The sequence below is a fragment of the Chanodichthys erythropterus genome, chromosome 11 (genome assembly GCF_024489055.1).
Source record: "Chanodichthys erythropterus isolate Z2021 chromosome 11, ASM2448905v1, whole genome shotgun sequence".
In the NCBI taxonomy this organism is placed as follows: domain Eukaryota; kingdom Metazoa; phylum Chordata; class Actinopteri; order Cypriniformes; family Xenocyprididae; genus Chanodichthys; species Chanodichthys erythropterus.
In genome coordinates this window covers 18,395,864-18,409,183 of record NC_090231.1, presented here as the reverse complement: position 1 = coordinate 18,409,183, position 13,320 = coordinate 18,395,864, and the positions used below count along the sequence as shown (strand labels likewise).

The following is a 13,320-nucleotide window of genomic DNA, read 5'->3' as shown; positions in this document are numbered from 1 at the left end:
GGGGTCACTCTTGAATGTGTGTGGTCTGAGAAAAGGACGAGAAGAGATGACAGCAGAGTGGCTCTGATCTCATCTCACACTCTCTCCCGTCAGTGAAAAACAATAGGATCAGTGCAGCTGTGAAGCCAGCTGTCACTTTCAGCTCGAGAGCAGGAGTACAGTGATAAGTCAGACAGCTGTTACTGTACAAGCTCTAATCGTCCTTACTGTTTCTCTGTGTCTATATGAGATCTCAAGCCTTCTTTTCTCTCTACTTATTTAAGCACATGTCCAGTTAGACATAAAAATCAATACTAGCAGATTCAGTGCTGGGAAGATTGGAGCTGATTGTGAGCCTTTTATACTGTACTTAAAACAAATTTGATTTTGACCCTCATTAAAATCTTGCTCATTTGCATATCATTTGGATTAAAAAATACATCTGTTTTCCTGTGATGTAATGGGGTGAAAAGAACAGAGAGCGAGAGCTGTGATCAGTGAGATGTGATGTTTTGGTTAGAGTTGAATTGAGTGATCTGGCTTTTGGTAGCAGTAGGATGTGCTGATTAATGTTGCAGGTATTGCAGTTAGTGTGAAACTCCCCTTTGGTCACATCATTGCACAACAAAAGTGTTTGGGATAGTTCACACAAATACAGTGTACAAGTATTCAGACCCCCTGAAATTTTTCACTCTTTATTATATTGCAGCCATTTGCTAAAATCATTTAAGTTAAATTTAAGTTTTTTCCTCAGTAATGTACACACAGCACCCCATGTTGACAGAAAAAAACACAGAATTTATGACATTTTTGGAGATTTATTAAAAAAGAAAAAATGATTATATGGCATGGTCCTAAGTATTCAGACCCTTTGCTGTGACACTCATATATTTAACTCAGGTGCTGTCCATTTCTTCTGATCATCCTTGAGGTGGTTCTACACCTTCATTTGAGTCCAGCTGTGTTTGATTATACTGATTCGGACTTGATTAGGAAAGACACACACCTGTCTATATAAGACGTTACAGCTCACAGTGCATGTCAGAGCAAATGAGAATCATGAGGTCAAAGGAACTGCCTGAAGAGCTCAGAGACAGAATTGTCGGGCCGTGGAATGTCTGAGAAATGGCTTCCTGTAATCTGGTGATTGTCTGTGTCTTTCACAAATGTTTGTAGAAGCAGTCTGCTCACCTGGTGCTTGATTTTATACACATTCAATGATTTGGAGGGGTGTCCCAATACTTTTGGCAATATAGTGTATCATTCAGTACCATGTAAAGTAAAACTGTAAAAGTAAAACTGATACAGAATGTCTAGTATTTGGTTTGTCTCTCTTTTGATTTAATGTTAGCAGTGCTCTGGCTGTGTGAACTCCACAAGTGTTTATTAAACCTGATGGTCTTGTTCTCTTACATGATTTTGAGATGATCTAAAGAGCATTTTGCGCTTCAATCGGATGGTCTGTACAAAGACTCACATGATCTATGTGATTCGATTATTTGATTAGTTACCTAGAAATGTTTGAGTGTTTCTTTGTGTTTCAAAATCCTAAAACATTCTGTTGAATTCCTGGCTTAAATTAGAATCACAGATTTCAATGTGGTGCCAGTCTTTTGGACCCCACTGTAAAACAGCAACATAAGTATTCATGACTGCATATGAATGTGCATGAATAGTACATGAACAGTCTTTTGTATGTGTAATGGGGCAGTGTATGTTTACTCAGGTAATGTTATTGTCAGTCAGTGTGTTTGACCTCAGGTTGCCCTGTGCAAAGTGCTCAACAACTGAGCCAGTCTTTGCCTGTGCACTTCCTCTGCCCCTTCCTTCCTCTCCCTCCTGTTTTTAAAGGAAGACTGTTTGATCAATGCAGAGGGTCCTGGAAACACTGACATGGTATTTGAGGTGAAAGAGTAAAACTTGTCTGTGTTTGGGTTTGAGGGGGAGAATGTCCACAGGTAGGAGGGGGTGTATTATAAATGTTTGAGAGAGCTGAAGGAAATCTGAATCCAGTGGAAATGTATTAGAAATTGTGGTTTTATTGTGCAGAAACTTTGTGTGTGTATATTGGCGTGGACATTTTTTTAGGTTAAATTTAATATGAATGCAAGGGAAGCATATGTATTAGGTGTTGTGACAAAAAAAGAGTTTTAAATGACTTTGACCTTTAAATATACTTTTTTATTTTTTCAATTTAAAATAGATTTAAATTACGTATATATAGAGACAATTCACACTGCAGAGCAACTGCAAAAGACACTTCGTTAGGTTTCATCAAATCAGAGTGTCAGTTTGTCAAATCAAATTAGTACCCCAGTGTGTCGGCGTCTGTTGGCATTGGTTTAGCTGATTGTACATGTTCAATCAGCGTTTTTAGGTCATGGAATGTCTGAGAAGTGACATACTGTAATTTGATGATTGTCCGTGTTGGTTGGCATCTGTTGGTGCAGTGAATTGGCCTTAGATAGCCACACTGCTAGACATGCCAACTACCTGTGCTGTGAGTGTACAGGTTTGGCTATAGTTTTGAGGGCCAATTTTCCTACTAATATTGTGAAAAATCATGATAACCTACTTGTGAGAACATTTTATGTGTCCTATAGTTAAAAATGTTCATAAATTGCCCATATCATGTTTATATTTCAATGATGTGCACTGGCTTCTGTGAGGGTTAGGTTTAGGGGTTGAGGTTAAGAGATAGAAAAGATAATTTAACCTGATTTATAAACGAGATCCTCACTAGTCCTCACCTTTGTGTATTATCAACATGCACAAGGCAGGCTGTGGTCACTGGAGTGTGTGCTCTGCTGTTTAATCATTGTGCTGCTGTTTGCAGTGTGTGTGTGTGTAAGATAGAGAGAGGGATGAGTGTGTGTAGATCTGTTCTTTTGGGTTAACAATATACATGATTCTCTGTCTGCTGTTCTTATAAATATTCTGTTGCAGAGTTTTAAGCTTCATATGGAATTATTCACTTAGATAAACTCACTTCCCCTGTCTTTTATCTATTTTGCAAGAAGGCCGTTGAATCTGTGTGTGCTACACTGCGTGAGTATGAATGCATGAGAGCATGTATCGATCTCACTGCATCTGGTGGTCTGTGTGAGCAGGTGAGTGTACATATTTGTGGATGTGACCTCTGTATGCGTGTGTGAAGGGGCGGGGCACGTGATGTTTACCAGACAGATGTCTGTGATGAATTGATAATGGAGAACAGTGTTGTGGCTTTGAATGCTAAACCTCCAGTCTGCAGTAGAGGGAGGGACCTGCCCTCTCCACTGCAGTGTGTGTGTGTGTGTGTGTGTGTGTGTGTGTGTGTGTGTGTGTGTGTGTGTGCGTGTGTGCAGCCAGCAAGCAGCTCGGACAGCAAGCTGCTCTCACACGCAGCCTAGGCTCATAACAGGATTTTACACTCGTTTATTATCCTCCACTATTTATTACTCCGTCGCTCAGTTCCTGTCTCCTCCTTTTCAGGAAAAAGTGGGCTGACAGTCATCTGTCCTTGGAAGCATCCTTCCTCCACTGATCACTCATTTTTTTAACACACACATAATAGCTTATGTGTTTGTTTTTGGTGGTGATGTTGCTGCAGTCGCCTTTCTCACCAAGAGTCTTTCTTAATCTGCCTTTCTCACTCATAGCGTCTGTTTTTACTTACCACGTCTCCTTTCTCTCCCTCCACCTCTTCTCTTCTCAATATTCCTCTCCAGCTCTCTGCCTCTTGTGATTCTCATCTCTCTCTCCCTCTCTTTTCCCTCACTCTCTTCGTTTGCCGCATCTTTGCTCCTCACTCTGTCCTCTTCTCTATCATTCCCACCCTCATCTCACACACTTTCTCTCACTCTCTCTCTCTCTCTCTCTCTTCATTGGCATGACTGTGCTACAGCGTTGCGAAAGCAATGACCATTTAAAACAAATACAATAAGTCTCACTAAATATCTGAAAAATGAAAACAAGGTTAAAGTTGCCATGAAATGGAAATAAACCCCGCCTTTTTCTAACAATCAACTGCCTCCATCCAATCAACAATCAATGGATAGAGCCAAGTCCCCGTCCTACATTTTTTGCTGGTTAGGCATACCTGGTTAGGTATGTTTTTGGCAGCTGGTTTGAGCTGGTGGTAGTTGTTAAGGACCAACAAAAACCAGCTCAAACCATGCTTCAAAACATACCTAACCAGCATATGCTGTTTTTTTTCAACCCAAAAATGAAAATTCTGTCATAATTTACTCACCCTCAGACCTTTGTTCATCTTCTGAACACAAATTAAGATCTTTTTAATGAAGTCTGAGAGGTTTTGTGTCTCTCTATTGAGATCCAACGCATTACCACTCCAAGGTCCAGAAAGGTAGGAAAGACATAAAGTTACTCCATGTGACTCCAGTGGTTTAAACTCGGTTTTATGAAGCGACGTGAGTACTTTGTTTACGCAAAAAATAAAAAAATGATCACTTTAATTTACAAATATTATCCAATGCGTGTTCGCGCTCAGTGCTTTCACGTGAACATAAAACACGTGCATCTTGATGCTCTCGTGAACGTGCGTTGGTAAATTATGTTTTTTTTTGTGCAAACAAAGTACTCACATCACTTCATAAAACTGTGGTTAAACCACTGGAGTCACATGGAGTACCTTAATGATGTCTTTTTCCTACCTTTCTGGACCTTGGAGTGACAGTTGCATTGGATCTCTATGGAGGGACAGAAACCTCTCAGACTTCATCAAAAAGATCTTAATTTGTGTTCCGAAGATGAACGAAGGACTTACGGATGTGATTACGGACGACATGAAGGTGTGTAATAAATGACAGAATTTTCATTTGTGGGTGAACTAACCCTTTAATATCTTTGTCTTATAGTCACATTTAGGAAATTAGAGCCCCGCAATAATATATATAGTTAACATTTTGCGATGATACAAGCGAGATTTGCTAGTATATATCGCTTTACATGAGTGTACTGTATGTATGTGGATATTGATTTAAGTATATTGTATGTACAGTATGCAGATTAAGTTGGATATATTATATATCCAACTTTATGTATAGAGCTGTTGAATAATATAGTTTACAGTTTGTGACAATGTAAACAAGCAGATTTTGAATTGAGAAGGTATTGAATTGAAGAACTGTTTTTGTCCATAGGCTACAATGAAACCAAACAACACTGAACCCCAATGACTTTCATTGCATGCACACAAAAAAAACAAAAAAAACAGACATTTTTAAAAATATCTCAATTTGTGTTTCACAGGAGAAAGTCATAGAGGTCATACAGGGTGAATAAATGATAGCAGCATTTTCATTTTTGGGTGAACTCTTCGTTTTTTCCTATTATGTGACTCAGTTTTGTTGAATGGTTTGGTGATGGTCACAGTGTAAAATATTGTTCATGTTCTCTGTCGCCCCTCTCTCTGTGTTTCTCTTTTCCCTTCGAACCGCAGCGGCTCCACCTCTCCTCAGAATCACTCAGCAGTGATAAAGCATCCACCTCCCTCCTCTATCTACACCCTCCCTCTTTCTCTCTCTCTCTCTCTCCTCGTTTTGGCATTCCCTACATCCATACGTTCAGCCTTCCCTGGCTCTCAATGAAATGAACGAAGAGCCTGTACTCTGACTGGCTGGAATCGAACTGGATTGGGCGCATGCTCTCTGTCTTTCTCTCACACTCACACTCACACACACACACACGCACCCTCACACACTCACGTTCATGCAAACAAACAGACTCAGTCTCGCCGACTGCTCCGTGTCAGACGGGCACACGCACATGCATGCACTGCCGTGCTCACGCACATAGACGCACCAACACACTCTCAGTCATTGTCAATCTGTGTGGCTTCAACCTTGGGATGAGGTGATGTTTTGGGACAGGAAACACGGAGCTATGGGCAATTCCCAACGTCGGGCCAAAGGGAGGCATAAAACCAAGGGGGCAACAGGTAAAGCGCACACACACACATACCTGTGTCACAACTAGACGTGTGCACGGATTTGCTCACATTCGAACTCTCGCACATGCACACTCCACAATGCCACAGATGTATTTTTCTGTCACTTCAGGTGTTATGCATGTCATCTCGTGTGTGTGTGTGTGTGTGTGTGTGTTTGCACATGAGAGGATATCAGTGACTGGTTTCATGTGACTAATCAGTGTTGCTGCTGTAGTCTGGGTCACCATTGGGTTTAAAACCACTGTTCGCCCTCTCGTTATCGCTGTGAGCTCTTTGAAACCTCTTGCTCTTTCTTCCCTTTATCGAGAAAAGGAAAGGACCAAAGAAGTGTATAGCAGCACACAGACACAGAGGACAGCCGGAGTCAGAGAGGATCAGAGAGAACGAGGAACAAAATAAAAGATGAGAGGGGAAAGGGGTGGTGGGAAATGGATTGGGAGGAGAGAGGTTTAAGACAGATGAGGAGTGATGGCAGTTCGAGAAGATGCTCAGGAAGGGGAGATGAGAGAGAGGGAGGAGGGGGGTGTGGATATGGGGAGCTGTCACTCTATCTCTTATCTGTGAATTAGAGAGGACACATGCAAGCACACTAAATGGGTACAAGCGAACATACACCGTCTTTAACACTATCACACTTTATCAAGAACATCCTAAAATGCAGATAAATTTCAGTGCTTTAATGACGCAAATGCATACATGTGTTAAGTAGAGATGAACCTACTCATGGCAACAGAGCTCACCAGCTGAGTGAAACAAGGCAGCTTCGAGGTATATTTAAGGAACAGAATCAAGCATTTATCGCTTTGTCTTGCAGTGTTGGCTTTTTTCATTTTGCTTGGCTGGTTTCTAATTCAGAATCCATTATGCAGTGTATTTGTTTTTTGTACTGGATGGTTCCCAAATATGTTCTAATTTATGAATCCAGCATGCATATTGTGTGGTGTAGTGTTCAGTGTAGTGTTAGAATAAAGTGATTCTGTTTGTGATTCTTATACTGAATTTTAGGCCCTGTTTACACCTGGTATTAAGATGTGTTTTGGTCGACCGGATCACAAGTTGACGACTCTAAATACAGTGTTAAATGGGGTCTAAAAAGTTTTGAGATTGTCCACTTTTGACCACTTCCGGGTAGCCGAAAACATATTGGTAAGACCACCTACACTCCTCCTACTGTCTCCGTCCGCATTCATATGTAAAAGGCTCAAGCTTATTTTGTCCATTAGATTAAAATAAAAAATACCCGCCCATAGACCCACCCCTCAAAGAAATCGGGAGAGAAGTGGTGGAATGTGGACAAAAGAGACGGATTAAAATACCAGGTGTAAACGGCTATGTGTCTGCCTCATCTGCTTGTGATCCGATTGACTTAATACCAGGTGTAAACAGGGCCTTATTTGATGTCTAATTCTGAATCTGATTCTGAATCCAGTGTCTGTTAAGTGTTTTTTCTTCAGAGTACTGGAAGGTAATTAAGAAAAAAGGACAGATTTATTTTTTGATTCTGATTACTGATACTAAATTCTGATTCTGCATCCAGTGTACACAAGCAGTGAGCTTTTTTGGTTGTTTTTGATGTTTTCAAATCAGCGATCTATGGAACCTTGTTTCTGTCACGGAATAAATAATTTAAAAGATAATTGTGACTTTTATCTTTCAATTCTTTTTTTATAAGATAAACTTGCAATTGCAAGAAAAAAAGTCAGAATTGCAAGATATAAAATAATTCTGAGGGAAAAAAGTCAGCTCACAATTCTTATATTTTCTTACAATTGTGAGTTTGTATCATACAATTCTGACTTTATAACTCGCAATTGCATCTTATAAAGTCAGAATTGTGAGATATGAACTCATAATTGTAAGAAAATGTCAGAGGTTTATATCTTAGTATTCTGACATTATAACGAGTTTATATTACGCAATTCTGGGGAAAAAAATCAGAATTGTTAGATAAAAAGTTGCAGTTACCTTTTTTTCTTTTTTATTCAGTGGCAGAAACAAGCTTCCATAGTGATCAGAATAAAGTGATTCTGTTATTGATTCTTATTCTGAATCTTATTTGATTTCTGATCGCAATTCTGAATCCAGTGTTCACTGTAAAGTATATTATTCTAAGAGTACTGAAAGGTTCTGAATCATTGAATCATAAAAACTGATTCTGATTCAGTTTTAGATTCTGATTACTGATACTAAGTTCTGGATCACACTATGGCAGTGATCCTCCTCATTGTGAATTTGTATTATAATTGTGGTTCTTATTTCTGATGTCTGTGATCAAGTTATTGATGGCCTAGCACAGTTCTAGTACTCAAATATTCAAATGCGTGTGTTTGTGTAATGTCTGGAGTTCACAGTGCTCTGTACACACATTGCTTTCTATACAACATTGTTTTCATTCATACTTTTTCTCCTACTCTGACGTCATGCTCTCAGTGAAGGTCCGTACCCCGACATGAACAGAGAGAGAGAGCTCTGTGTTGCTGTGCAGCTGTTGTCATGGCAACGGACAGGTGGTATTGCCAGTCAATTGAAAGCCTGTTCAATGCTGCCTGTATAAGTGCGTGTGTGTTCCCACACTGCGTCAGTGTTCCTGTGTCAACCTCTGAGACGTCTTAGTTCATTTTATCTCATAGAACTATATAAATGATCATCTGTATAGAAATTGAAATTCTCAACATTCAATCAGGTGATCAGAAATACACGTTTAGTGTTCTTAACAGAAGTGTGTGAAAATACTATTGAGTTATGCACATCCACACACTGAAAACTGTATTAGACAAGTACAACATGTGCCGTAGTTGAAAGAGCGTTTTTCACACCAATGGTTTATCGGCTTTGATTGTTTTGTACAAAAACACAGTTATATCTGGAGTGAATATTTGTGTTTTTGGTTTTGTGTATGTGAGATAGTGGACCTAATCCATGTGTCTTTGACCTTGCATGTCGCAAGCTGCTTTGAGACATAAACACAGCTGTTGGTCAGATAGCAGTCATATACTGAAACTTTTAATGTTTTATTGTGTAGGCTATTTGTTACTTATTTTTAAGCATGTGTGTTGTATCTGTATTTATTTGATAATAAGATTTTCACCATACAACATTTAACTTTTAATTTTGTCAATATTAAATCATAATATTGTGTTCAGGGTCTAAAATTCACTCCCCATTGCCACACCTGGGAATGAACTGAGAAGATTTACAACCACCCCCAAACAACTACTTATTGGCCATGGTATTTTGGATTATTTTTTATTAAAATATATAAATAAAATATTTGTACTTTTCACAATCATATTAATATATTTTAGTAATATATTTTAAAAAGAAACTTGTTCCTGTGACGATAAAGCTGAATTTCCATTACTCCAGTCTTCAGTGTCACATGATCCTTCAGAAATCGTCTAATATTCTGATTTGCTGCTCAAGAAACATATCTGATTATTATCATCAATGTTGATGCTTAATTTTTTAGTGTAAACTATAGAGTAATCATTTTTTTTGGGATTCTTAGATGAATACAAAGACAGTACAAAAGAATGGCATTTATTTTTAAATGTTTTGTAAGTTCAATTCAATTCACATTTATTTGTATAGCACTTTTCATGATACATATCGTTTCAAAACAGCTTTACATGCATGTCAACATTACAACATTACAATTTAGAGAATGCAGTTAGCTAATAATGCAATAATTTAGGCAATTTAATTTACAATCACTGTTGGCAGTTTAGCAATGAGCTCCTGGAAATAATGAATTACATATCAACAATAATTATGATATATAGAAATTTGGGAATGTATATTTGGGAATAATATATATATATATAAATATACACCGATCAGGCATAACATTATGACCACCGTCCTAATATTGTGTCCATCCCCCTTTTAATGCCAAAACAGACCTGGCCCGTCAAGGCATGGACTCAACTAGACCCCTGAAGGTGTGCTGTGGTATCTTGCACCAAGATGTTAGCAGCAGATCCTTTAAGACCTGTAAGTTGCGAGGTGGGGCCACCATGGATCGGACGTGTTTGTTCAGCACATCCCACAGATGCTCAATTGGATTGAGATCTGGGGAATTTGGAGGCCAAGGCAACATCTCAAACTCACTGTTGTGCTCCTCAAACCTGAACCATTTTTTCTTTGTGGCAGGGCCCATTATCCTGCTGAAAGAGGCCACAGCCACCAGGAAATACCGTTTCCATGAAAGGGTCATGATCCGCAACAATGCTTAGATAGGTGGTACGTGTCAAAGTAACATCCACATGGATGATTCCCAGCAGAACATTGCCCAAAGCATCACACTGCCTCTGCCAGCTTTCCTTCTTCCGATCCACATGATGTAAAAGAAAACGTGATTCATCAGACCAGGCACCTTCTTCCATTGTTCTGTGGTCCAGTTCTGATGCTCACGTGCCCACTGTTGGTGCTTTCAGCGGTGGACAGGGGTCAGCATGGGCACCCTGACTGGTCTGCAGCTATGCAGCCCCATACGCAACAAACTGTGATGCACTGTGTATTCTGACACCTTTCTATCAGAACCAGCATGAACTTCTTGAGCAATTTCAGCTACAGTAGCTAGCTAGTCTGTTGGATTGGACCACACGGGCCAGCCTTCGCTCCCGCACATGCATCAGTGAGACTTGGCTGCCCATGACCCTGTCACCGGTTCACCACTGTTCCTTCTTTGGTCCACTTTTGATAGATACTGACCACTGCAGACTGGGAACACCCCACAAGAGCTGTAGTTTTGGGGATGCTCTAACCCTAGCCATCACAATTTAGCCCTTGTTAAACACAATGAAATCCTTACGCTTGCCCATTTTTCCTGCTTCTAACACCTCAACTTTGAGGACAAAATGTTCACTTGCTGCCTAATATATCCCACCCACTAACAGGTGCTGTGATGAAGAGATAATCAGTGTTATTCACTTCACCTGTCAGTGGTCATAATGTTATGCCTGATCGGTGTATATAATAACAGTGTATATTTTACCACAGACATGTTATCTTATTAGATAAAAGTTTGTTTTAAGGTCCTTAGAAGATGGATGTGCCACAGTAGCTGTTTGGGTAGCACTTTATTTTACAGTCCTGTTCCTCATGTACATACTATGTGCTTATTAATACAATAACTGGGCAATAACTAGGTACTCACCCTGAACCTACCCCTAAACCTAACCTTAACCCATGTAATACCTCATTTTAACCAGTACTTTCTTAGATAAGTACACTGTAAGTACACGCAAGTGCAGGTACTCTAAAATAAAGTGCAACTGATGTTTGTAATGTGTATTATTAAATATTATATTGTATTTCTTTATATAAATTTACCATCCACAGGCAATGAACTCCCCAAAGCCAGTTTTTACTCCTAGTTGTCCTACTTGTCACTGTCTTGTTAATTTTGGACCCTGTTAGTGTTTTGCTTGAGTAGTTGGTTAATGTTCAGTGTGGTTGTGTCCTGACTCCTGTTGGACTTTGTTGGCTTTATAGCTGCTGTGATTGCCTGTGAGCATTTCCAGACGTCTTATTGGCTGGTTGACTGTCACCTCCAGCAAGACAGGAAGGCACTCGTGAGCATGGGAAGGAAAAAGCAGTGCTGCGTTGACAATAGAGTGGGGAGGGGGACAACCTAAAACTCCGAGTGCTCATGTATCCTGCCTCGCTCTCTCCTTCCCTCCCTCTCTCACTCAGTGCCTCATTCCCACCTCACATTTTGGTAACTCTAGAGGTCTATGCCGCTAGACTTTTTCTTTCTCTAACTCTCCTTCCTTCTATGGATGTTATTATGGAGAGGCTAGATGTCTTCAGAGGAAAAACAGGTAGGGTTAGCAATCCTGTGTTTTCTGTATGTTCTTTGCAGAGCCACGAGTGCTTAATAGGATCATTTCTTAAATATTTTAAACTCAGAGACTCACCGTGACTGCTGGAAGTATAAAGACGCTGTATAGAGCGACAGTGAGGTCAGACAGTAATGCAGGAGGACGTCTGTCAGAGGGTTTCTTTGAGATAGGAGATCATCTTCTCTCCTGAAGCAGGATTTGTGAGCTTACACTGTCAGCATTTGTGTTGTAAAGGTTGTAATCTGTCATATTTAATACAGAGAGTGTATGCTGTTAGTCTGCACTCACTGTTGATAACTTCAAAATAGTATGTTTTGGTTGACAAATTTAATGGGATTGATGTAATATGAATGCCGCATGTGAATGTACTGTTTTGTATGCCATTGTATGTGTGTGTGAATCGCACCTTGGTCATGGGATCATAACACACCTCTGTGAAAGTGATCCTGGGTCACATAGATTCATAACAGTCTCACATATATACAAAACATGCTGAAGCTCAAGACATGGGGCTGGTGCCCATTTGCCATTCCAGTTTTCACTTTCCCTTGGGTTCATATTTCAGCACTGAATTCCAGCATAGACCCACAAACGCGGAATAATAAGCATAACACACTCACACGCTGTACTTTACAGACACACACACAATGCCAGTTTTGAATACAGACCTGCAAACATGCAGAAGCTGAACACATAAACGGTTTTCATGAAAACATACACAAGAACATTGAGTTTCCATGCTTTATGGGAACGTTCCATAGATGTAATGGTTTTTATACTGTACAAACTGTATACTCTATTGCCTTACACTAACCTACCCCTAAACCTACCCATCACAGAAAATTTTCTGCCATTTTAGATTTTCAAAAAAGATCATTCTGTATGATTTATAAGCTTGTTACCACATAGGGATCAAAAAATGTCCCCACAAGGTCAATATTTACTTGGTATTACAATACTTGGGGGGACATTTGGTACCCATAACGTAGGGAATACCAGGACCACACACACACACACACACACACTCATATGAAAGGCTTTCAGCTCACTGGCTAATTATGCATGTAAAATGAATGGGAGAGAAAATTAAGCCTCATAGAATTTTTATGCAAACGAGTTTCTAAATGAAGCCTTTGAGTCCAGGCGGCCACACAGCCTGACTGACAGTCTAAATGCCTGAGAGGAGAGAGCTGCAGCGAGGGTTAAACTACTGTCTGTATGTGTGTGTGTGTGTTGTGCTTATGTTTTCCAATATGCATTTCAGACTTCTGCCAAACCTGTCTTTATCAGTCATCTATTGATCCTGCCACTGACAGAAACGTTACAGCAAAAGCCAGCTCCTTAGAAGCACAAACTCTCCCCCTCTCTCTGCCCATCCTTACACTTTCACAAAAAACAGTCTTTATTTGTGGATTTTCACAGTTTGCTTCTTTGCACATACCTTGCCTCGCACGTGATCTTTACATTTTTGTCTCTCACCTCGCACCTTCTCTCCATCTTTTGTCTCGCACCTTCTCTCCGTCTTGAGCCTGTATACAGTGC

General features: G+C 39.9%; 1 protein-coding gene across 5 annotated transcripts in view; it reads left to right on the top strand.

Annotated features, from left to right (window-relative positions):
* The window catches only part of nhsl2 (NHS-like 2), an 84,114-nt gene that overhangs the window by 36,872 nt on the left and 33,922 nt on the right, over positions 1–13,320 (top strand). Inside the window, exon 1 of one of the 5 annotated variants that reach the window (XM_067401918.1) lies at positions 5,772–5,920. The exons of 3 other annotated variants lie outside the window; for them this stretch is intronic. In XM_067401918.1, coding sequence (XP_067258019.1) covers positions 5,839–5,920 — 82 coding nt within the window. In that variant the 5' untranslated portion in view covers positions 5,772–5,838. Of the gene's footprint in view, positions 1–5,771; positions 5,921–11,651; positions 11,758–13,320 lie in introns of those variants that run through there. One more of the 5 variants, XM_067401919.1, reaches the window with a different exon arrangement.